Source organism: Harpia harpyja, chromosome 9, assembly GCF_026419915.1.
Source record: "Harpia harpyja isolate bHarHar1 chromosome 9, bHarHar1 primary haplotype, whole genome shotgun sequence".
Lineage (NCBI taxonomy): Eukaryota > Metazoa > Chordata > Aves > Accipitriformes > Accipitridae > Harpia > Harpia harpyja.
In genome coordinates this window covers 22,956,357-22,979,914 of record NC_068948.1, presented here as the reverse complement: position 1 = coordinate 22,979,914, position 23,558 = coordinate 22,956,357, and the positions used below count along the sequence as shown (strand labels likewise).

The 23,558-nt window shown below is 58.5% G+C and overlaps 1 protein-coding gene across 1 annotated transcript in view; it reads left to right on the top strand.

The window, feature by feature from the left end:
• Nucleotides 1–4,154: 4,154 nt before the first annotated feature.
• Nucleotides 4,155–23,558, top strand: part of CARMIL2 (capping protein regulator and myosin 1 linker 2) — a 25,076-nt gene continuing 5,672 nt past the window's right edge. Inside the window, exons 1-31 of the mRNA XM_052797108.1 lie at nucleotides 4,155–4,266; nucleotides 5,615–5,706; nucleotides 5,837–5,887; nucleotides 6,193–6,252; nucleotides 7,541–7,662; nucleotides 7,927–8,024; nucleotides 8,649–8,719; nucleotides 9,361–9,434; nucleotides 10,403–10,478; nucleotides 10,555–10,643; nucleotides 11,006–11,100; nucleotides 11,264–11,350; nucleotides 11,575–11,684; nucleotides 12,078–12,155; nucleotides 12,509–12,585; nucleotides 12,682–12,786; nucleotides 13,041–13,110; nucleotides 13,306–13,387; nucleotides 14,969–15,065; nucleotides 15,399–15,456; nucleotides 16,006–16,178; nucleotides 16,897–16,965; nucleotides 17,617–17,710; nucleotides 17,790–17,885; nucleotides 18,351–18,479; nucleotides 19,428–19,541; nucleotides 19,704–19,879; nucleotides 20,349–20,436; nucleotides 20,882–20,998; nucleotides 21,484–21,550; nucleotides 22,723–23,000. Coding sequence (XP_052653068.1) covers nucleotides 4,227–4,266; nucleotides 5,615–5,706; nucleotides 5,837–5,887; nucleotides 6,193–6,252; nucleotides 7,541–7,662; nucleotides 7,927–8,024; nucleotides 8,649–8,719; nucleotides 9,361–9,434; nucleotides 10,403–10,478; nucleotides 10,555–10,643; nucleotides 11,006–11,100; nucleotides 11,264–11,350; nucleotides 11,575–11,684; nucleotides 12,078–12,155; nucleotides 12,509–12,585; nucleotides 12,682–12,786; nucleotides 13,041–13,110; nucleotides 13,306–13,387; nucleotides 14,969–15,065; nucleotides 15,399–15,456; nucleotides 16,006–16,178; nucleotides 16,897–16,965; nucleotides 17,617–17,710; nucleotides 17,790–17,885; nucleotides 18,351–18,479; nucleotides 19,428–19,541; nucleotides 19,704–19,879; nucleotides 20,349–20,436; nucleotides 20,882–20,998; nucleotides 21,484–21,550; nucleotides 22,723–23,000 — 3,033 coding nt within the window. The 5' untranslated portion in view covers nucleotides 4,155–4,226. The remainder of the gene's footprint in view (nucleotides 4,267–5,614; nucleotides 5,707–5,836; nucleotides 5,888–6,192; nucleotides 6,253–7,540; nucleotides 7,663–7,926; nucleotides 8,025–8,648; nucleotides 8,720–9,360; nucleotides 9,435–10,402; nucleotides 10,479–10,554; nucleotides 10,644–11,005; nucleotides 11,101–11,263; nucleotides 11,351–11,574; nucleotides 11,685–12,077; nucleotides 12,156–12,508; nucleotides 12,586–12,681; nucleotides 12,787–13,040; nucleotides 13,111–13,305; nucleotides 13,388–14,968; nucleotides 15,066–15,398; nucleotides 15,457–16,005; nucleotides 16,179–16,896; nucleotides 16,966–17,616; nucleotides 17,711–17,789; nucleotides 17,886–18,350; nucleotides 18,480–19,427; nucleotides 19,542–19,703; nucleotides 19,880–20,348; nucleotides 20,437–20,881; nucleotides 20,999–21,483; nucleotides 21,551–22,722; nucleotides 23,001–23,558) is intronic.

Genomic DNA, 23,558 nt, shown 5'->3' with positions numbered 1-23,558 from the left:
CCAGGGCAGCATCTCAAGCCTGAATGTGGACAGAACATCTCTGCTCAGCTCCAGTGCTGTTGCCAGTGCTGGAAAAGCTGTGCCCTGTGTCCTGGACTGTGAGTGAAAAGCCAGGGCTAGTATGGATCCCAGGAGCATCACTGTCTCAGCCAATTGCTTGGCCTGGCTGCTGTCTCCGGTGCTTGGGCTGCTGTCCTGAGGGCATGCTGGAGAATGGCATCAGGATTAAGAGGGGCCGAGACTGGCTCTATGTGACTGCTGCAGCCTGCCAAAGGCTCATTTGTCTTCCAGAGCTTGAGAGCTCCCCTAGGTTAGAGGGATTAACTCCTCTGACGTTACTAAGCGGAGGTCCAAGCCCACTTCTTTAGCCAAGGGTGTCAGACTGAGGTTTTGTGGGTGCAAACCATGGCATGCTTTCTTCTGCCTCGTTGGAGGAAAAACTAATGACCTCTTCTACTCTTTTGTCTTCACATCATTGTAGCAGATGATTCTCCAGGTGAGATGATGACAAATGTAGATCAGGGGACAGCTCAGGGAGGCTAGGCCAGGGAGGCAGCTGTTGGCAGAGCCTCTAAGAGTTAGAGGACATGGGGACACCCTTGCAGAGCAGTTAGTGTTTTCCAAGCTGCCTGACTCATGGAAGGTGGGCAGAATCCAAACTGGTGCTGACATGACCAGGCTTGTGGACTAAACTGTCCTATGCTATCCTAAACTGTGTTGGTGGGAGCAGGGCAAGAGCTGTGGTGGATTTGCAGGTCTGAGCGTGCATTTAAGAACAGACTGAAATGTGGGCCAGAGCTATGCAAAATCCAAGGATGTCTTCGGCAGGAAGTCAGGCATGCGTGGTAGACAGCCAGCGTGGACGAGCAGGAAGGGAAAAAGGAAGTGCACAAGGTAGAAGGGGGGACAGGCTGCCCTGAAGGAGCAGACCCTGCCTGAGTGTGCAGGGATGGAGTTGGGAGAGCCAAAGCTCGGCTGGAGTTGGACTTGGAGAAGCATGTGAAGGACAAAAAGAACAGCTTCTGTATTAAGAAGGGCTTCAGCAGCAGCAGGAAGGCTTTGGAAAAATGCAGGCCTGCTCCTTAATGGAGCAGAGTACTTAGTGGCAAAGGACATGGAAAAGACCAAGGTATTCAGTGCTGCTCTTGCCTTGATTTTGGCTGTTGAAGTCTGTCTTCAGACCTCACAGGGCCCAAGTCTAATGGTAGAGTCTGAGGGAAACATCTGAAGGTGCTGAGGAAACCAGCCAATGTCATTGCACTCTCTCATCTTTGAAAAATCCCGATGATCTGGGGAGGTTCATGACACCTGGAAAAAGGCAAATGTCCCACCTGTCTTCAAGAAGGGTGAAAAGGAAGATCTGGGGAACTACCCCATTGCATTCTCCAAGGAGGTGGCTGGCTGTGTGGACAAGGGGAGAGCAGTGAACGTTCATCTGGACCTTAGCAAGGCTTTTGACATGGTCTTCTGTAGCCTCCTTATAGCAGAATTGAAGACATGGGGACTGGAGAAGAGGATTATTGGGTGCGTGGAAAATTGGCTGGGCCACCATCTTCAGCATGGTCAGCAGTACAATGTCTAACTGATGCTGGGTGTTCATGTTCCTCAGGGATCACTTGTAGGGCTAACTGGTCCCATCTTGGCTTCCCAGTGCAAGAAGCAAGTGAGAGGCTGGTGTGAGCCTGTCAGACCCCCAGGACAGTTCCCACTGCAGCACAGGGTGGGCGAGGAGAGGCCATGGGAGACTGGTGTGACCAGCCTGAAGGAGAGAAAGCAAGGGGGGACCTTACTGCTGTCTGCAAATAGCTGATGGGAGATTGCAGAGAAGATTGAGCCAAACCCCTTTGGGAGGTGTCACAGTGAGAGGGCAAGAGGCAACCGAGACAAACGGGAGCAGAGGAAACTCTGACTCGAATCAAGGAAAACCTTTCCCACTGTAAGTGTAGTCAAACATTGGAAAAGCTGCCCAGAGAGGCTGTGGGGTCTCCATCCTTGGAGATGTTCTGAGCTCAGCTGAGCGTAGCCCTGAGCAGCTGAACTGGCCCAGTCTAGAGCAGAGGGTTGGATCCAGAGGTGACCAGCAGCCAACACCACTCAAGGAGTCTGTAGTGGTCAAGAGCCATGGCAGAAGCTGTCACTGTGAGAGCACACAGAACATGGTCGCTGGGAGAATGCCTGAGTGCCCATGTCAGCACAGCACAGGAGCATCTGGGCTGGGAGGGGAGTTGGCAGAGGAAAGGATGAAGTGTTCTGGAGCCAGGGGTAAAGAGCTCCTACTATTACCCACAGAGCATGGTTAAGTGCTTCAACTCCCCAAGGGTGATCTAGGGATGGAGAGGAGCACCAGGACCTCTTTCTGGGAAGGTCCTGGTACTCTAAGATAGAGCTGAAAATGCCCAGCTTGCGTCCTCTGCGGGGGAAGACAGAAGAGGTGGTTTGCTCTGGACATCCTGACGTGCCTGGGCTTGCACAACAGGCAGGGAACGTTTGTGCATGTGGATGTCTTCCTTTGCCCTGCTCCTGGTGTAGATGTTCTGCTGCACTGATGCTCAGCATGTTCCAGCATGTGGGACCCAGTATTTTGGGGAATGAGCTTGGGATGCAGCTTGCCTGCAGCTCCTTTGTGTTTCTAAGCTTCAGTAGAAGCCATCTTCTGATGGGTGCAATGTGACAGCTGCTCTCTTTCTATGTCCTGAATATCCTTGCATGGCAAAGCTGGGACCTAGTGCCCTTTCTGAGAAGTTCAGCCACCAGTAGCCTGGTCTCCTGTCATCCTGAAAAAGCCATAGATCCAGCCAGGACTGTCATCGTCTCTGCTGGGTGGTGAACACCCTCTGCCCTTCCTCTTCCTGGTGCTCATCTGCTCGCTGATGTAGCTCAGGAGGCTTGAGGAGGTGCCTTGGCAGAGGTTGGTCCTTGCCCTGAGCCATGTTCTCGCCAGCCACCTCCTTGAGAAAGAGCTGCTGTGTGTTGTGGTTGGGCTCTATGGAGACGCTGTCCCTGCAGGGAGATGGCTTCCTGCCTTTGCTTTCATGCTGAAGGTGGTTTCAGAAGCGCTGTGGCCCCAGGTGCGTGCGGCAGGAGAGCAGTATCGCCCAGCCCTTCCAGGGATCACCTTCTCCTGAGTTATTCCACCTCTGGGGGAAAAAAAAACCTATTCTGGGAGCCCTTGGCTGGCAGATTGCAGCTCAGGCAGCCTGGAGCTTGGTGGTTTGTCAAAAAGGGGCAATTTAGGGGGACAAAGCATCTGGCACCCTCCATCCCAGCTGATGCTGGTTATTGGGACCCAGGCTGCTGGCTGAGAGCAGCTCTGCTGGCTTACTCAGCACCTTCTCAGTCTCTGGTAGGGCCAGCTGAGCCAACACTGAGAAATATTGGGTCCAGAGAAGTCCTGCAGCACTGCACGGGGCACAGAACAGCTTTCTGCTCCATCCTGGAGCACTTCTGGCTTTTTGTCTGTCTGGTCCAGAGCCTTCCCTGGGGAGCAGAGTGGTTGAGTGCTCACTCCGGTGGCTCCAAAGAGGCTACCTGGCCTCTGCCTCCTGTCCTTGCTTTGGGGCAGCAGTTTTGTCATTTTGGCATGATGCCTGGGGCGGCATGTCTGCTCTGGAGCAGCCCTGATGCGGTGGGCATGAGCACCCCACCTCTGGAGAAGCACCCTACAGTGGACACCGGCACCCATCCCCATTAACTCCCTTTGCAGATGCCCAGTGCAAGGTGATGGGGCTGGGCTGACCTTGCAGTGCTGGGAAGGATAGAGCTGCCCTTTTCATGCTCACCGGCCATCTTCAGGCAGAAATGTGTCCCCCTGAACCACCTCAGGGGGCTGCAGGACAGGGAGAGGTCACGGACCCTCAACCCTTGAACGCTGGAGTCGCGGGGAGATGCTGCTGCTCCTGGCTGGGAGGCACCAGTGGGTGTCCTGCTCACCCAGGTGAAGCCAGGCGGGAGGAGAAGAGCTGGGCAGGGATGCCCTCTCCTCCCAGCAGGGCCAGTGGGCCGCGGGCGCCGTCGCTTTCATTTCGCTTCTCTTGCTCAGGCGGTAAATCTCGCCTGACGGGGCAGGAAGAGGCACCGAGTGCCGGGAGGGGGAGGAGGTGCCGAGGCGGCGGCGCTGCTGGTTGGTAACCTCAGCGCTTCCTCCTAGCAGGGTGCCTTTCCCGCGGTGCCCAGGGATGCTGTCCTGACGCCCGCATCCCCGGGTGGGTGACCCCCTGGTCCCAACCATGGCTGCGTCCCCTGGAGGGATCCCTACTGACCTGCAAGGTAAGCATCGCCCGCTGCCAGGGCACCAATGCCACATGGAAAGCACCAGTGCGGGGCCTGCTCGGCCCCGGTTTGCCGTGCCGGGGTCGGCAGAGCCACTTTTCGGTTCCTCGTCGGCAGCAGCTGCGATTCAGGGGGGGTCCAAGCAGGCCGTGGGGCGCGAGGGCTGCTCTCACCCCCAAAGCTCACATGCTTGTGGATGCTGCTCAGGCCAAAAGCATCCCGAAAGAACAGGCTGGATCCTCAAGGACATGGCTCCTGCTACCCGGTTTGCAGGTGCAGCCCGGTGCTGCTCGCTCCCATGGGCTTGGGGTCCCCCAGCCAGCTGGGGGTCCCTGGCAGCTCCCCAGGGAAGCACGGCCTGCAGCCCTGCCCTGGGTCCTCAGCAGCGCAGGGGATGCGTGAAGTACCGCTGCTCCCAGCCTTTCCTCATTTGATTGAAGAAGCAAAAGGCCGCAGAGGTCTCGGGGTCCTGCAGCCTCACCAGCCCCACCAAGGCTTGCAGTGGAGTGGGAAGGAGCCGGGTCACCGTGTCTCCACAGCCCCAGGTCCCGGCTCTACCAGGATGGGTCCCTGGGGACATGTGGCTCAAGTCACTGGATCTGCTGGGCTCTTGGCAGCCTCAGCAAGGGCCAGAGTGAGCGGTGGTGTTGCAAAAACCTGGTTTGTTTTGCATGGCGATGGGCAGTTGTGGTTCTTGTCCCACTCCTCTGAGCGAGAGGTGTAAATCAGGAGAGATGGGGGGGCAGTGCGGGGAGGCAATGCTCAAGGCAGGAGGCAGCAGGCAGGAGCAATGCTCGCTCTGGTCTGCAGCTACTGTGGGAGCGACTGGTTTGCCAATGCAGGGAGACTGGCACACACGACCACCCATGCAGGTCATAGCCAGGGGAGTTCCCCCAAAAATGCAAAAGCAGAATACATCCTTGGCTGCACCGTGGGGAAGCAGAACTTGGCTGCTGAGTTGCTCCCCAGTAGTAAACGTGGGAAGGAAGAAAGGGAAACCAAGACCCTATTGTTGCTCAATGCCAGCTCCCAGTGAGCAAGGCAGCATGTGCAGCGTAAACCAGTGACCCCAAAGCCCTGTGCTTGGTCAAGGCTGCAGCCTGGGCTGCAGAAGCCGATGGGGAGGTGGGTTTTTCACCTGAGCAGCAAACAAGATCCAAAGCTGGTGAAGAAGCACGTGGCTTAGCTGAGAGGGCAACCAGGGTCTGACCATCAGGTGTGGATGGAGAGGAGTTGATTCAGATGGGGATGGAGGGGATGGTGTCCCCAAGGGCAGCAGGGTGTGCGGGAGAGGACCAGGGGTGGCTTCAGCCACCTCGCTTCATGGGGACATTGGTTTTTTCAGAGGGCATCACCGCCTTCCTGGGGACAAAGAAGGTCCTCCTGGTGATGAGCGTCCAGCTGCAGGTGAAATCCAAGTATGATGACTATATCTTGGTATGTGCAGAGTCTGGCCTGGTTCCTACTTTCCCATTTTCCCCAGGCAGCTGTTTCATGGCTGCAGGGGGAGACGGGGGTGGCTCTCCTGTCACTGCAGTCCCTCGTCACACCAATGTCCCCTGCCTAGGTGCTGACAGCCTGGCGAGCCTATGTGCTGCCGGTGATGCTGCCGGTGAGGGTAAGTGTTGGGGGACCCTGTGCCGTGGTAGAGCTCCGTGGCTCCTGGGAGGGCATCGCTTAGCTGCCTGGGGCACCGGGGTGGGTGACCTGTGGGTCACCTGGGCCACTGGGTCTGGAAAGCCCCCAGGAGCAGGAGGAGGAGGATGGGGTGAAGGGGAGGGTGTTTGGGTCAGGGGGCTGGTGAAGGCTGGGGGGCATGGCCAGTCACTGCCCAGGGCATGGAGAAGGGTGGGAGCTGGGGGTTACCCTTGGGTCCCCCTTCTCCATCAGTGCTGGGGCTGATCCTGCTTCTCTCACCCACAGGTTCACAGCAGCTTCAGCTTCCTGGAGGTGAGGGACGTGACAGTGCGAGAGCCCAGCTTGGTGAGTGGCACCAACACCGGGGGCAAACCCAGCCCGGGCACCCACCCCACCTTGTACCCACCTCCCCCCATGGCAAACCCTGGGGTCTGGGGGCGTCCTGGCCCCCCGTTGCACATTGAGAGTCACCAGTGATGATCTGTGAGAGCTCCACAGGGTATTTATCCCTTTGCCACCTCTAAAGAAATTCTCTTATGGCCTCATCCGGGGTATTGCCCTCAGGGCTGGAGGTGCAGGGAGGCACCCAGGGGTGCTGGGGGCTAGCGTGGCTGCCTGCGCCTCTTCCCTGCCGGCAGCCACAGACAGCACCTGGCCGTGGCACCTCCCACTCTGCAGGGACAAGGTGACAAATGGCTGCTGGCTTACCGAGGCAAAGCCAAATTTAGCAGGAGGGTGTTTTAAACCCTGTTAATCCTCTTAGAGGCATGCACGTAGGGCAGATGCGGCGGGTGGGAACCGTGGAGGAGAGGAACCCTGGCTTGGATGCGTTGGCCGAAACAGGACTGCAGTCCTCATTAAACCTCTTGTCTTGTCTTTTGCTCGTTAAAGCATCATCAGTGATGACAGCCCCAGCCTCTAAACAGGGTTTCTGCTGCTCAGCAGGCTGCGTGGCTGGGCTCCGGGACAGAAATAAAGAGGAGCTGGGCAGAGAGCAAGGGGTGCTGGGGGTTGAAACCCCAGGGTGGGGGGTGGTGAGACATCTGACTGGGATATGGAAAGCCCAGGGGTTATTAATCTGCAGGCAGAGTGCAGGCAGGGCCGGGCCCTGCTGTCTCCCACAGCCCTGGGCACCGGCAGAAGCGCCGTCCTCGCGTGCTGCCAAGCAGATAATTGTCATCTCACTCCCACGCCTCAATCAGTGTGTAATTAAATCAGGGAGCGTGTTGCCATGGGATTTTTTTTCTGGTAGGAACCGAAAGCTAAAAAAGCCTCAAAACCTGATTAGATAAATTCAGGGAGAAAACCTCCGTCCTCCAGCTGCGGCTGCTGCAGGCAGAGTCAAGGCTATTCTCACCCCCACTGCTTTTGGGCTGCTTTTGCATTAGCTTAGCTTGAATTTTGGGGAGGTTTATGCCTTATTCTGGCACATTACGATCTCGTTAATGTATTTTATCCTCAATTCCTGGTGCTCGCAGCCTTCCCTGTGTTCACAGTGCTCTGGCTGGGTTTATAAGCAGCAGCTGGGTGTTTGCAGCAAGGAGCTGATGGCTGTCACCGTTGTGTCTGGGGGCTTGGGGACGCTGTGTGCTGCCATCTCACTCAGGCGTCTCCCATCCTTTGGACCCCGCAGGTTGTCATAGAAACGGATGCAGCATCTTACGCCTTCCGGTTCATGTCCTTTGATGATTTGGAGCAAGTTGTCATCCATGTCACCATGTCACTTAAGAAGGTCTTTCCAGATTCATCCCCTGGGTAAGGGTCTTCTGCTCCTCAGGGGTAGTTGTATAGGTATCAGAGCAACCTCTTTGCTCAGAAAAGCCCCAAATATGGGATGGGTTCACAACAGTACCTTTTAACAGGGGAAAGCAACACTGATGGAGGCCAGACCCTTCTCCCCAGTTGCATCCGGAAGAATATTTCTGGCCACCCTACATACAAGGGTTATAGCTAAACATAAAGTGGTGGGGATGCTCTTCTCTCGGCCCACAGCCACACACCCCTCTGGTCTTTCCCCAGGACACTGCTCAAGAACTCCCCCCCCAACCTGTACGAGAGGATCCGGCAGATCACAGACTCGCTGGAGGAAATGCTGCAGAGCAGCCCTGGGCCCTGCGGTAAGCCTTTTTCCCCCCCCACACACCTCCCCCAGGCAGGACCAGGAGGGTTGGAGCAGCCTGGGGACCATCACAGCCCAGCATCCATCAACACTAGCTCTGCTGACAGCCCCCCGCTCTGCTGGCAGGGCACCCATGGTGGCTTAGGTCAGAAGAAGCCCTGCTCGTGGGGTCTGCTCTCCACCAGCCCATGGGGCAGGAGCATGGAATGTAGTTCCCCAGAAAGGAGCAGGACAGCTGTGGGACAAGGATGCTCAGTGTCCACACATGAGGACATGCGGCTGTGGATGCTTCTACCCACCTCATACAGCATCGCTGCAGAGCCAGGAGCTTTTCCTGTAGCCTGGTTTGGGGTAGGATACCTCTGTTATCATCATAGCAATGCACCTTGCCTAGTGTCTACATAGATCAAGCAAAGCAAGCCACAGCCCTCTGAGTTGCGCAATCACTTTTGGGCTGGCACTAGACCACGCAGAACGCCTTGGCCCCTTTGAGGAAGGAAGGGAGAGCCCTCACCATCCCTTTTGAGCCCCCGCCATCCTTCTCCTGCTTCCTCCTCTCTCCAAAGGTCTCCTCTGTGTTCTTCTGGGAAGGTCTGCCACCAAGACTGCCTTCTCTTTGCAGGGGGGTTTTCAGAGACCTACGCTGCTTTATGTGATTACAATGGCTTTGCCTTCCGTGAGGAAATCCAGTGGGTAAGCTGGTCTGTCCCATGGAGAAGAGGCAGTCGCAGTGTGTGACTTGACAGGCAGGGAAGCAGGATGCTCACAGGGCTGCTGGGGCTGGGAGTATCCCAGGGATATCCCAGGGACATCCCAGGGACATCCCAGAGCTGGAAACTGCAGTTTTGCCTAGCTTGAGTGCCCCCTGCTCCTTGGTGGGGTGGAATCAAAGTGCAGGTGGGGTTGAGATGCCTTGGACCAGGTTGTTTCCCAGAACGTCACATAAGAAGAGCCCCTGGAAATCTGGGACCTTGCTGGGTGTCCCTAGTAGAGGGGAACCCCGCTGGGACCCAGCCACAGCAGGACTGGCTGTCCCCCTCTTCCTCTGGGACACTGACTCCAGCCCACCTCTCCCCACACCCTCATTCCCACCAGCCTGGGGGTGTGTTGCCTTCTTCTGGCCATTCCCTGCAGAAGTGGTCCAAGACCCGCCAAGCCATTCCACCAATCTGGGACACGTGCCCTGCCAGCCACAGCGCCAGGGGGAGGTTTTAGGCTCAGGGTTTAGGCAAGAAGGGTCCCCGAGGGCTCAGCTCCCTCCAGCAGTACTGGCACCTGAGCCCTCCCCAGGACCACGTGCTGAGCGTGATCCGTGTGTTCATCCATCTGGGCAGGACGTGGACAACATCTACCACAGCCAGGACTGCCGGGAGTTCAACCTGCTGGATTTCAGCCATCTGGAGAGCCGGTGAGTCCCCCAGCCGTGCTGCCTACGGTGCCCTGTGCCACACCAGCATTCACCCTCATCCTCCCCATCAGGAGTGGCCCAACACACTGCTTCACTTGCGTTAGAAGCTTTTTTTGCTTTCCACGCTCCAAGGACACCACATCTGCAGGCTGATGCTCCCCCACACCAAACACAATGAGCCGCATCCCATGGGGCGATGGCCCTTAGAGGCCGGGCAGCCTCCCATGTTCATTTTTAACACTTAAATAAGCCTGCAAGCTGCTTACGGAGGTGGAAACCAAACGTCACAGCGGCTTCTTGCAGCTCGTGGCTGTCAGGTGTTTCCCTATGCAAAGCAGCCGGTGCTGCTCGCCTCCCTGAAACTTGGCACTGCTCCCTACCAGCACCCCAAATATCTGTTATAACCTTATAGTGGGGCCATGAGCTCAGTCTGTGCCCCAAGTTGTCCCCGTGGGGCTCAGCCACGTCTCCATCCCAAGAAAGACGGAGCAAGGGCTGAGGTCTGGGGGAAAGCGGCCGCTGGGCTGGGGCGTAGTGAGTCAAAGTTCTGGGCTGAGCATTTTGGGGAACAGAGGATCTGTGTTCAGTTGGCCAAAAAGGAGACAGTTTTAGCAATCTCTTTGGACCGAGAAATCAAAAAGAAACTTGTTTCCACTTGAGCAAAACCTGTGCTGTTCTTTACATGAGAGCTCAGAGTTAAAAAGGAAAAAACCAGAGGTTTTGACAGAAGCATGCAAATATTTTGATTAATTTTATTTTCCTTGAGGGAATAATGTGGGGAAGCTGAGCTGCGTTTGTGGGTTGCTTTAAATTCATGGACCACTGTCCTGCTCCCTTGAACACTGTGTTGGGGCACCCTGGGGCTCAGTGTCTTGGCGCATCCCAGGATTGGGTGTGTTGGGTCACCCATTTGGGACCAGGTTTGGCTCAGCCTGGCCCCTGACTCCCTCGTCCTTGCCACCCTGCAGAGACGTGGCACTGAGCATCGCCGCCTTGTCCTTCAACCTGTGGTTCACCAAGCTCTCCTGCAAGGACTTCAGGCTGGTGAGTGCTGGCACTGCGGCTCTGGGCATGCCAGAGGTGGCCGGCTTTCCAGAAAGGCTTTCTTCTCCCCTGCCAGAACCAGGAGATTTCAGAGCAGCTGCTCTACATGCTCAGCAAATCGGTGATGTTGGAGGAGCTGGTGCTGGAAAACAGCGGGTTGAAAGCGTAAGCAAAGGCGTTGCATGGCCCTGGCACGGCGATGAGCAGGGTCTTAGCAGCCCAGTGGTTCTCCCCTCATGTGCATGGAGCAGGGTGGTCCATGGACCCTTGTGCCAGAGGGGTGTTGGTGCCCCATCCCCTCAACAGCATGAAGCTCACTGAGAGCAGAGACTCCCTGAGCCTGGAGGCCAGTGAACATCACCTACCCTTGGAGATGCTCTGCTTTCTCCTGCTGGCTCCTCAGATGGAGTGAGCTCTGCCATGCGGGCAGGAGCTGGTGGCACGTCCCTGTAAGGCTACGGGGTTGGTGGCTGTCTCTCCCGGAGGTGGCCGTACCTTGCTCAGATGTGTGACCCTTCTCCCCATAGTGACTTTGCGCAGAGGATGGCCCAGGCACTCAGCAACCATCCTGACTCTGTTCTGCACACCATCAACCTTGCTGGCAACCAGCTGGAAGACAGAGGTACCCAACTTTTGGGCTGGGATGAGTTTACACCCATGAAAACCAATATTCAACTCCAAATCCCACTGGCAGCTGCCTCCTGCCCTAGGGACTGTAGCTCAGGGTGGGACAGACACCCACCTGCGCTGGCACAGCTGCTCAGGGCCCTCTGGTCTTTGATCAGGGATTGTCGCCTTCAGCCGGCATGTGGAGAAGAGCCCCAAGGGGCTGCAGAACCTCAGCTTGGCCAGGACGATGCTCACTGCCAAAGGTACTGCCCGGGTGCCATTGGGAGGCTGCGCACGGCAGCGCTCGGGGCCAAGCTGGCACCAAAGGGATGGCTGGAGGGGCTGCAGGGACACCCTGGAAAGGGCATCTTGAAGGATGCAATATCCTGCTGCCCCAGCTGTAGGAAAGTGCCCCTTCCTCTGCTCCGTGGCTCTCCCTGGTGCAGGGGATCCATGGGCATCCATCTCTCCCCCTCTCCTCAAGCAGGGATGAGCATATTATGCAAGGCCCTGGCAGATAACAAAGCCATCGGATCCTCCCTGCGGCACTTGGACCTCTCTGGAAACCCTGGCAGCCTGGCTGGGGACGACATCAGTGTGAGTGCCTGGGCTGCGATGGGTGACACCCATCTGACTCTGTCCCCAGCGTGGTTTGGATGGCTTCAGTCTCCTGGGATCTGCGCCCTGCCTTGCAGCACCCTAGGGATGGGGAATTCACAGCTCCGACACCTCCCTGCCTACCTGGGAGCAGCTGGGGGATGCACTGGGGACATCCCACTGCATCTCCTTGCAGGAGGGTGGGAGACACCACCTGGAGCAAGGATGTATCCCAGGAGTAAATGGCATGGGGCTGAGCCCCTCTGGGCAGAATTCATCCCTGTGATCAGCAGAAGGGAGGAGGCAGGCAGGAGCTGGGATTTCTGGGCTGGAGGGTGCTGGGTGGGGGGGTCAGGGTCCTGGGCAAAGCCTGTGAGCCCTCTCTGCCTGCAGAACCTGCGGAGTCTCCTCCGCCAGTGCCACTCGCTCTCCCACCTCAGCCTGGCCAGCACGGACTGCCCTTTGGATGCTGTGAGTACTCGCACAGGGGGTCCTGAGAGGGAGCCCCTGCCCTCAGCCCCCCTCCCAAAACTGTGGCACGCTGCTGGGGAGTGCTGCCACCCCATCGCGGCTGGCACGGGGCTGCGGAGACAGGGTGTGCGTGGGGCAGTGGGCAACCAGCCCAGCGATGTCCCACTCTGTGCCCACTGCTGCGGGTGGGCTGGGAGACTCGGGGTTCAGCAGGAGGAAGAAGGGAGCCCCAGCACGGGGCAGACCCCCTTAGCACCCCCCATAGCTCGTCCCATACCATCACCCATCCATCCCTGGGCTGTGCGAGGGGCCACAGCACCTCCTCGACATGGCTCACCTCCCCACCCTGGCAGCTCTTTGGAGCCCTGGTCCATGGATGCCATGCCAGCCTCGTCCATCTGGATCTCTCCAAAAATGTGTACTCCCACAAGTAAGCCCCTGGGATGACGGGGAAGGAAGTGCGGTACCCAGGGGGGTGGCCGGTGCTGGGTGGCAGATGATGCCATGTTGTACCTGTCCTTTTCAGGAGGGTGAAAACCATCTCCCCTGACATCAAGGAGTTTTTCAGCCAGGCCTGTGCCCTCAGGCACATCTCCCTGGCCGGTACCAAGCTGCCAGCAGATGCTGTAAGGTGAGATGGGGCTGTAAGTCCACCGCGGGGAATGGATTTGGGGTGAGCATGGTCCAGGGGGGGACCTTGCTCGGGGCTTTGTATATTGAGAGGGGTGGTGAGGATGGATGGGGCTGTGAGAGGCAGAGCTCTGGGAAGGATGTCTTCTCCAGCACCCTGCTCCCACTGCCTGGACCGTTGTGGGGTTGGACCCCATGGCGGGTGCTGGTGCCCCTGTTGCTCACACCAATGGGTGGCTTTGGTGACTTTTCCAGAGCATTGCTGCAAGGGCTGGCAGACAACAGTCACATCAGTGACCTGCACCTGGATCTTAGCAACTGTGAGGTAAGGGGCCAGCACCCATGGGTGCCGTCAGTGCAGCCAGGGGGTCCCATTGCAGTGGTTGAGGGGGCTTGCTCTCTGTGTGGGAAAGTCTGTCCCCTGTCTGCTGTGGGGCTGGGGTGACCTTCCCGACGGCAGGATCTCATTTGCAGGGCTCGGCGCCTCCCCTTGTACTGATGTCTTGTTGTTTCTTCCAAGCTGAGATCAGCGGGGGCCCAAGTCATCCAGGATCTCATCCCTGACGCCAGCTCCATCAGTGACCTGGACTTGTCTGACAATGGTAAGTTGCTTTTTCCCCGCCTGGGAGAAGATGTCCTCCATCTGAGGGTCCAGCCACCACGGGCTGTTTGGCAGACGCCAGCTCAGCCCAGCACCTCGTGAGCTTGTAGGAGTCCCCAGGGAGATGGGCTGCTGCACTTGCCCGCCTCTTGACTGCGCTGGCTAATGCAACATTAAACTGCACTTGTCACCTGTAAAGTCCTTCAGCAGCAGGAGCTGCAGCACTACAGGCTGTGTCTCACAGGGGTGAAGGCACCCAACAGCCAGCAGTGGATTCCTGCCTGAGAAATTACCACCTCATCAGGCTTTTATGGCTTTTTACCTCAAAACCAACAACCCGTCTGCCTTCCCCAAGGCAGGCAGTCCTTACATGTGCTCTTCTCCCTCTGCTGATGTCCTTCCCAGTGTGCCAGGCCTTTTCCATCACCTTCCAGCGTTGCATCCCATGGTGGGCAGCAGTGGTGGCCCTTGCCTCTCCTCTCATTCAGAGAGAGCATCTCCAGCATGGGGTGTGGGGCAACTTCTTTCCCTCCTGCCTCAGAACTTGCCAAAAATTCTCATTTCACATCCTTCTTGGTACAAGTCTCTTCAGCTCACTGCATCCAAGGTGGTCTCGTGTTGCTAGCTCAGAGTTTGAAGCATTGAAAAGGTCTCCCTGGGCTGAAACTCTTCCCACCACTCTGCAGGAGTTTGCAGTCTCTACTGCTAACCTTGTCCTGCCGTGGCCTCCAAAGCCATGGGTGAGCAATCCTAATCATCACAACCATCACCTCTGCCAGCTCTTGATTTCACCTAAAAGGCCCCAAACCTTAAAGCAGCCTTGCTAAGAACTCACACCGCATCATGCAGCTCCTTGACAGCCAGATGGCTGTGGGAAAGCTGACGTGGTTTGGAGTCTTTCAAAAACCTGTTCAGGCCACCAATGTTCCAAAATCTCACGCTCTCACCCAAAATCTCTGGCCAACCTTTGCCAAATTATGCTTCTATTTTTGGCTTTCCTAGTAGAGCAGCTCCATGCAGGAGGGACAGTCCCATAGGTGGGTCTTGATGCCTCTTGCCCTTGGCTGGCAGAGCAGCTGGGCGAGCAGATCCCTGCCCGCATCCTTGCCCCATGGGAGGGATGTCACCTTAGCTTGCCGAATTTCTGTGGGATGCCGCAGCCATGAGGGTGGAAGTGCAGGCAGCTACCTGCACTGTGAGAACTCCTCCCATGTTGTCCAGGGTATTGGGTGGGTGATGGATGGCACATCCCTGTGGGATGGCAGAAAGCAAGAGCCATCTCTAGTTCCATAAGTGCTCCCCATGGCTCAGCACAGCCTTGGCGCCCCAAATAGCAGGAAGCCCCAGAGCGGGTGCTCCTTCCCTGGGGTCACTCCTCAGGGACCCCCGCTCTGTACAGGTCTTAGGTCTCCTTGGAAGAGCCATGAAGAGGATGAAGATGCTCAGGAGTTGCCCTGGGCATCTCTCCACTAGCCCACGGTGGCAGCTTGGTGGCTCTGCAGGTCTCCTGTGAGGGACCACTTTGGTGTCACCTCGGTGCACTGCTCGGAGCATCCCGGTGGGTGTCCCCCATCTCTTGCAGGCTTTGACCCTGACATGGTGACGCTGGTGCTCTCCATTGGCAGAAGCAAGTCCATTAGGCACGTTTCTCTGGGGAAAAACTTCAACATCAAATCCAAGTAAGTGCAAAACTGCAGCACCCCGGGGCCAGGAGCCATCCTGGCACCATGCACCCACCTCGACTCCTCGACTCTTTCTCCCCATCGAAAGCCTATGGGCTGGTTGGGAATGCCAGGGATTGCTTTGCCCATCCTGCCTGCTCCAACCCAACAGGGAGCCTGGGGCCATGGGGGGACAATCACCTGCTCCTGGCGCAGTCCCTATGGGACCGCAGGTGCTGCAGGGACACGTCACAGCTTCGGGCAAGAGCGGGAGGGAGGATGGAGTTTTGCCAGCTGCCCCCGTGGCCCCAGGGGATGCGTGTGTAACTGCCCCCGCCACCTCTCCTGCAGGGAGGGGCTGTTGGATGTCCTGCACCGCATCGTCCAGCTCACCCAGGAGGATGACTGTGTAAGTCTGGCTTGCCCTCAACCACCCCAACCATCCCACCCATGCTCTTGGTTGCCCTCCACCACCACCATGCAGCCTCCCTGCCAGGGTGCTGTCTGGATCCCTCCCAGCACAGGCTGGGAGCAACCCCCCCCTCCCCCCCGCCATTCAAATCCTTCGGCTCTTATTTTCCTCTGTGTGAAGCAGATGCTCAGACAGAGAAGCGAGAGCTGTTCCCGTTCATCTGGGAAAGCGGGAGCCTGTGTCTGGCTAAAGGTACAGAGGAGATGCTTGGTGTAACATGGCTGCAGCCCAGCTTTCCAAAAAAAAACCTCTTTCCTCCTCGCTGCCTGCCAGGCATCTGAGCTAAATCCAGGGTGTTGCCTAAGCACCCATTGCCCTCCTGTTTCTTGGGGTTCAGCATGACTTGGGGTCCCCAAAGCCAGCACCAGGCACCCACAGCAGCTGCTAGCCCAGCGGCTGCTGGGCAGGGATGGAGGCTGTGTCCGCAGGGGTGACACACGTCCCGACGTGTCCTGGCCACCTTTCCCCTTCTTCTCCCCTTTCTAGCCTCTGCAGTCCCTGTCCGTGGCCGAATCACGCCTCAAGCTGGGAACCAACGTCCTGCTGAGTGCCCTGGGCAGTAACACCAGCCTCATTGCTCTGGACATCAGTGGCAATGCCATGGGGGACACGGGGGCCAAGATGCTAGCCAAGGCCCTGCAGATCAACACAAAGCTCAGGTAGCAGTAGGTCCACATTGCCCTGTGGGTGCCCTTCCCACCCTGTGCCAGGTGGCCCTGATATGGTGGTCCTTGCTGTGATGCTGATGCCATCAGAGGAGGCTTATCATGGCTCCTGGTGACCACGAATGTGGCCCTGGACCATTCCTGGTGCACAGTCAGATGCTGCGACCGTATCTTGCTCTCATGGCAGTCATCTGCCAGTGCTGGCAGGGGACATGTGAAAGGCAAGAGAGCAGCTCAATCCCTACCCCAGCACTTGCCAGCTCTTTGCCAGGCTCCTGCACAGCCTGGGATGCTGCAGCCAGACCCTTGTAGTCACTGCCCTCACTCCATGCTCTGGCATCAGTTCCTAAAATGCCATTTTTTTACCACATTGTGCCTGCAAAGGCAAGGCAGGGGTGTCTGCAGGGGACAGGGAAGGGTTCTCCCAGCCAGGGCTGTTCCTCTGGGGGACATCTGCCCCTGCCAGCAGGATGGTGCCTGACCACGTCCTCTATGCCCTTCACTCCCTCCAGGCAGCCATGTACTTTACAGCTCCTTACAAAGTCCAAGTTTAGGTTTTGAATATTGAGATTCAGATTTTTAACCCCATTTCTAGGCTTTCTGGTGCCTGAGGTCAACCTTGGGCTCACTCTTCCTGGCACCCAGTGGGTGGGCACCCACCTCGGGGCTGCGTGATTTCAGGCAGGGCTCACTCATGTCCTTTTCTTTGCAGGACCGTGGTTTGGGACAGGAACAACACAACTGCCCATGGGCTCCTGGAGGTGGCTCAAGCTTTGGAGAGGTAAGGAAGGAGATGCTTGGTCCTCCTGGCTTGCTACCACCATGCAAAAGAGCCTCTGGCACCAGGATGTCACTGTCCCCAGGGCCTCTTGTCCACTAGAAGCAGCAGGTGCATCACAGTTGCATACAGGTCCCAAGGGAGTTGGGCCACAGCTTGGGCCTTGCAGCCAGCAAAGCAACCTGCCACCCATTTGGTGATGGCACGTTCATTACTGACCTCAGGGTCTCCCCTGGGCTCTGCATCCCAACCCAGCACAGCCCCGTGTCACCCAAGGCAGCCCCCGACGAGCACAGGGTGGGGATCTGCTGTTGGTGGAGATGTGATGCTCCTCTCCTCCCTGCCCATGAAAGATGCTAGGTAGAAGTTGTCCACCTGCCAAGCACACCGTCAGGTCTCATCTTCAGCCATGCAGGTTCTCTGGAGGTCTGAAGAAAGAGGGGTGGATGGAGAGCTTGGGCACTGCTGCCCCATCGGGGTTTGCTGACAGCCAGAGTTTAGCCATCCCCACCTCCAGGGCTGGACCTTGGGGCAATGTCCAGGCTGCTGTCGGGTGGGCTTTGGATGTCTGTGGGGAAATACACAGCAGGGATGAGCCCCACGAGGCTGACAAGGGGTCTGACAGCACCCGCTCACCCCTGTGCTGCCTCACAGGAATTACACCCTCAAGTCGATGCCCTTGCCGATGAGCGACGTGGCACAGGCGTACCGCAGCAACCCCGAGAAAACGGAGGAGGCGGTGCACAAGGTGGGGGGATGTGGGCTGGGGGGGTCACGGGGTCGGGTGCCACTGACACCAGCTGCTCATGGCCTCTTGCCTGCTGCAGCTCCAGTCCTGTCTGACAAGGAACCAGTTGCGGCGCATGCTGCCTGCGCAGACCTTCCGGCTGCAGCAGGGCATCCTCACCACCTCTTCCGAACAGGTTTGCCAGCCAAATTGCTGCATGGGGCTGCCCTCCCCTGCCCCAGACAACCCTGGCTAGCTCGTGTGAGCTCTCGCAAGCAGCACAAACTCCTTTTCACCTTTTCTGAGTGGAGGGCAGAGCAGTCTGGAGGGATGACAGTGAGGCCAGGCAGAAAGCATATCTCCAAGGAACCCTCCTGGTTGCATCTGTGCGTTTCATGCATATGCAACGCTGGAATATCTCACCGCTATGTTACCCACACAGCATGTTGCTGGCTCCCTGTGCACACTCACAAGCAAATCCCTGCCATGTGGCATCCCCAGTTATTAGTCAGGGATGTTCTGGGGGGCTGTATCCTGCCTGTGCCCCCGCCACCCCGTTGGGCAGCACTGGCATATCTTTCTCCGGGAAAGTCACAGCAAAGAGGGGAACTGGCAGTGCTGCTCCGGTATCGGCATGTGACGCAGCCTCTCTGCGCTCCAGATGGTGAACGAGATCTGCTTGAGTGTGCAGAAGCATGTCGACATCCTCAGCGCCTGCCCGGGCAGGGAGGCGGAGGCAGACATCGTCTGCGCGGAGGAGGCCATCAGGAATGCCAACCTCTCCGTCAGCGTAAGTCCGCTGCACGGGGAAACCCCGCAACTCGCCCAGCTTCAATTTGGGATCGAAGCGGGTTATTGATTAGTTAATGACATAATTAACCGGCAGTCAGAGAACACCAGAATCGTCAATGCAACAGATGCGCATCACCGAGCACTTGCAAAATGTTAAAGAACAGCTGCAAATTTCTGAATCCCATTCTAGAACAAGGCCCAAAATGTTCTTAATCCCCTCCCCCCAGAGGCACACAGTTGTGTGCGCACCCCCCAGGAAGTGGGGGTTACAAGCGCACCCCCTCTTCAGCAAGGGCACCCCCTGCTCGTGCACCCCTCCTTGGGAGAGGTGGGTGCTCCAGCTTTGGCCACACCCTGCAACCCATGGATGCCCACACCGGTGAGAAACACTCCCTGCATCCCCGAGGGGTCCCTCCTTGGGACACCCTCATCCCACCCCAGCTGTGTGACGAAGGCCACTGCATCCGCTGGGCAGCTCCTGGCACTGTCAGCTCTGGTTTGATCCTTCTGGTCCTGCTTCTCTCTCCCTATGGCACCTTCTCCTCCCTCTTCTATACTTCTCTTCAAACCACCTCTTTCTTCTTTTTCTCAAATTTATTGGCACCCCCCTGGGTACTTAATCTGGCTGAAATAGGATTTATGAGGATGGAGCTGATGGTGGAAAGGTGGGGAAAGGGACGGGAAAGAATGTCCCCGGACGTGGACAGCAGCATGGCTGGGTGCAGGGGGAGAAGGAGGGTCAGTGGGTAGTGGGGAGCAGTTGGGGGCCCAGCTGGGAGGACACGGGGACCACGAGGGGCCAGCAAAGCCAGAAGGTCGCTGGGTCTCCCCAGCTAATGCAAGTGATGCTCATCCATGGGGCAGTCACCTATGCAGGCTGCACATGGGTGGAAAGCAAGGATGAGGTGCCGTGGGATGATCTGCACCATCTCTCTTCCCATGGCAGATCCTGCCACTCTTGTACGAAGTGGGAAACAGCCCATACCAGAACGGCAAGCTGCAGCACAAGCTGGAGTGTCTCACGGAGGAAGCATCGCAGACCTGCGGCCGGGAAATCCAGGTGGGCACCCATGGGGAACTGCCAGGGGGAGCAGAGAGCTGATGGCAGCACTGGATGCTCATCAGCCTCGGCCCGAGGATAAGGGACGTGGTGTCTCCTGGAAACCACGTGAATCCCGATAGAAAAGACACTGAAAACTCCCCTTTCCTCCCCAAATTTCAGGCGATCATGCAGGCAGTGCTGGACACAGCGCACAGCCTGTGCCCGGCCGTGGTGCAGAAGAGCGGAGTCAGGGACCAGCTGGTCAACGCCATGTCAGAGCGGATCTACCTCCAGGACCATCTCAGCCTCAGCGTCGTCCTGGACCAGATGGTCACCGATGTCTTCAGCAAGCTGAAGTGGGTGACATGCTGTTCTTCCTTCTCGCTTGGTGGCTGGCCAGATGAGGATTTGGGGGGTGTCCCTACCAACTGCTCCCCTCCCCTCGTGGTGGTGGTGGTGTGCTGGGTCCTGCAGCTGCGTTTTCCCAACTGTGGCTTTGCTTCCCACTTGGATCCAGTTCAGATGTGTCCCTAGGAAGCTGGGAAGTCCCATGGGGTGATATTCCTGCAGGCACATCCCCATGGCTGGCAGAGGGGAGCCCCAACCATCAATGGGGGATGCACTCAGCATCCTCCATCCCAGCCAGCACCTGCTCCTGTTCCTGCTCCAGCAGCACGCACCCAGTGAGGGCATGTCCTAGGTGCCCCTCTGGGTGCCACGGCTGAGCATCCATCTCCCTAGCAAGGCTCTCCCTGGGGAGGGGCTGGCCCTATGTCTTGCAGGGGCTGCAGGTGCTGTCCCTGACACCCCTCTCTCCGGTCCCAGTGAAATCAAGCTGTCCGTCACAGCCGCCGTGGCTGACTGCATCGTGGATGCCGTGCTGGGAGACCTGACCATTGCCCAGTGCAAACTGGTGAGTGCCGGGGGCTGCCAGCACTTGCGGGATGGGGATGTGGGGCTGGGATGCGGGATGGGGGGTCTGGGTACCCCAGCATTGCCCAGGCACCAGCCAACACTATGACCACGGATTTGCTGTCTGGGAAGCAGGACAATTCCCACCCAGGCTGGTTTTCCTCCCAGGTAATCCTCTCCCAGTGTGGTCACAGCAGCATTAACATCCTGAGTGAAGTCTGGGAGCCGCTGTGTGGTGGGGGGTGCCGGGGTGAAGCTGGGCACCGGCCACTCGTGCACCGGGGCAGGCTCAGGGCAGCTGCACTGGGGCCGGCAGCCGGCTAATCAGGCCTAAATCCGCTCGCAAATCCCAGCCACGGGTAGGGAGCAGAGCAGCACAGAGCACACAGGGCGGCTGGGCGTGCTTCAGCCCCCGGGATAATTTAAGCGCTTCCTAATGGTTTTAGGCGGAGAGCCTCCCCACGCACGGGCTCGACCTCCCGGTCGTGTTGCCGGAGCCAGCTGAGGATGATGCCACTGTGCCGGCAAGGGGCAGGAATCCTCTGGACCTCACCGTGGAGGAGGTAGGGTCCGACCCCACCACCGCCGCGTGATGCCCGTGCTATAACTGCCTTTTATCCGCCTTACCGGATGATGCCAGGCTTAACGCCACAGCCTCTCTGGGTGCATGCACCCCCGGCACCCCCCCAGGGCAGCAGTAAGGCAATTAGTGCTGGGAAATGGGACCGTTAGCCTGCCCGGCCATGCTGCCTGCCCTGCCGGTACCGGGAACATGTCCTTGTGGTGGCCCTGGCTGGGCTGGCCGTTGCTTCAGGACTTGGGATCCAGCACAGCACAGGGTCCTGACGGGGAAAGCATCTGATCCGGCACTGTGGGCAGTTTTGGTGCTGGACCAAGATGAGGGGGTGCAGCCCTGGAGGTCTGGGGGTGATGGAGGCATTGCACCCATCACTGGGCGAAGCCTGGCTGGCTCTGGCTGCTGAGGGATGCTGCTCACCATGGCCAGCTTGTCAACGCCGAAGCCACCACTGTCCCTCTCTCCCTGCAGTACAAGATGGCCCTGCGGAGGAAAAACAAGCATTTCAGGAGCATTCGGCCCACGCCAACCGTGAGAAGTAAGGTCACCGCGCGGCTTTCCCTTTGTCACGGCTCAGTGTGTGCCATGCCACCTCCGCCAGGGCATGGCAGGGGCAGGGGGCTCTCAGCAGCAATACGGGGGGCTGCTGGGCAGAGCCCTCGGCGGTGATGCTACAGGTTGTGGGCAGAGGCTGACAGAGATTCTGCCCCTTCGGAGAGCCTCTCCCGGTGCCGTGGTGCAGGTCCACAGGCAAAGCTCACCTTGAGCTTGCTCTTTTGCTGTTTTTGGGGGTTCAGCTGGCTCAGTGCCCATTGGTGGTGGGGCAAATGCCCTGAGCTCCCTCCCCACATAGCCAGGCAGGGGTGGGAGGTTTGTCCGTGACTGTGGATGCCGTGGCATCTCCCCCTGCCATCCCAGGGACCACCAGCGGCATGGGCATCACCGACGCCCCCAGCACCCCTGGGGACCTGGCACAGGGAAGGAGTCGTTGCCCACGGGTGCTCCTGCTGCTGGTGCTGAGCTGCCCCAGGCTTCTCTGCTGCTGGTGTAGCCCCATGGAGCCCTGTGTACCTGGGGGGCATGATCTGGTGGGGGGGGAAGGGAGGAAATGAGCAGCTGGTGGGTGACTTCTGCTTTTGGGGCTTTGGCTGTGATGCATATTTAGCTTTGGCTGAAGCAGAGCTTGTGCTGGACCTCAGCGCCTGGCACCCAGGTGTCCCCAGGGGACCCCTGATGTCCCTGAGCCCAGCAGCATCCTGACCCCCACGCAGCGGGTAACGAGGGGAGTGAGGATCTGCCTGCAGAGCAAAACGGGGTGTGTTTGTGAGTGCTGCTCACCAGGCCACCGCTGGCAGAGCTCATGCCATATAGTTGCTACTTGCCGCAGGTCTCGGGGCTTGCTGCGGGGGTTGGCTCAGTCCCTGCCTGAGCGTCCCCCTCCCCCCGCCCCCCCTGCAACATCCCATGCGTGCAAACCTCCAGGGACCGCGGCAGGATCCATCCCCAGCTACGCTGCAAAGCTGTTCCCCTGGGGGGGCCGCCACGCAAGCTCTCGGTCACGCTCCCCTCCCCTGACTGAGCACCCCGCTGACCCTCCGCGCGTGGGCGAAGGTGACGGTGGTGGTGGTGGCGGTGGCGGCGATGATGCTGATGCTGATGGGGAGGCCTGGCGAGGCTGGATGCCAACTGGGGCCCTCTCGCCCTTCGTAGGTGTCTCGGAGCTGGAGCCGGCGGCGGGTAGGGACGCCAGCGGGCTCCGAGCTCACCGGGCGCCACCGTCACTCAGCCCCGCCGCGCCGCCGGCACGCCCTGCCTCCACAAAGGATGCTGAGCCTGCGAGTGGCTCGCTCCCCTCCACGCAGCCTGCCACCGCCACCACCGCCGGATCCCTTATGGACCTGCCGACCGCTGGCGAGAAGCTGGAGCATTGCACCAAAGCCAGGCCCCGGCCCAACCGCCGGCACAAGCAACCGCCCAGCAAGCCAAATGTAAGGGGTGGGGGGCGGTTGGCAAGGTCTTGGGGGGGTGGATTTGGGGGTTTTTTTCTCTTTTTTTTTTTTCCCAGTTGGGTGAATTATCACAGTCGGTATTTGTTGCAAGGCAGGAAAATGAGATGCATGGAGCCGCGGCTGGTTTATTATCTTGCATTTCAGCCGCTGCTGGAGCCTCCTTGGAGGAAGGGGGCAGCCTGAAAGGATGGGCAGGGGGGCTGGGGGGGGGCCATAGAAATAATCCATCCCCTTTCCTGCTGCCCGCTGGGAGATGCCGAGTGGTAGGAGCTGGCAGGGAGGCAGGGGGCAATGAAAAAACCTGCAGAGTTTGGGCACAGAGGGCCGGTGCGTTCGGCCATGGCTCCGGCTGCCTCTCTCCTCCTGCACCCAATTTGCTTCCCCCATCCAAAACCTATCGGCCCCGAAGTGCCGGCAGCTGCCACAGCTCCCAGTGATGGTGGTGGGACTCTGCCAGCTGCAGTGGGGTGGGTTGCGCTTCTCCCCCACCCAAAGGGCAAGCGGCTGGGGATCCTGCCTTTGCAGCCCCCTTCCCAA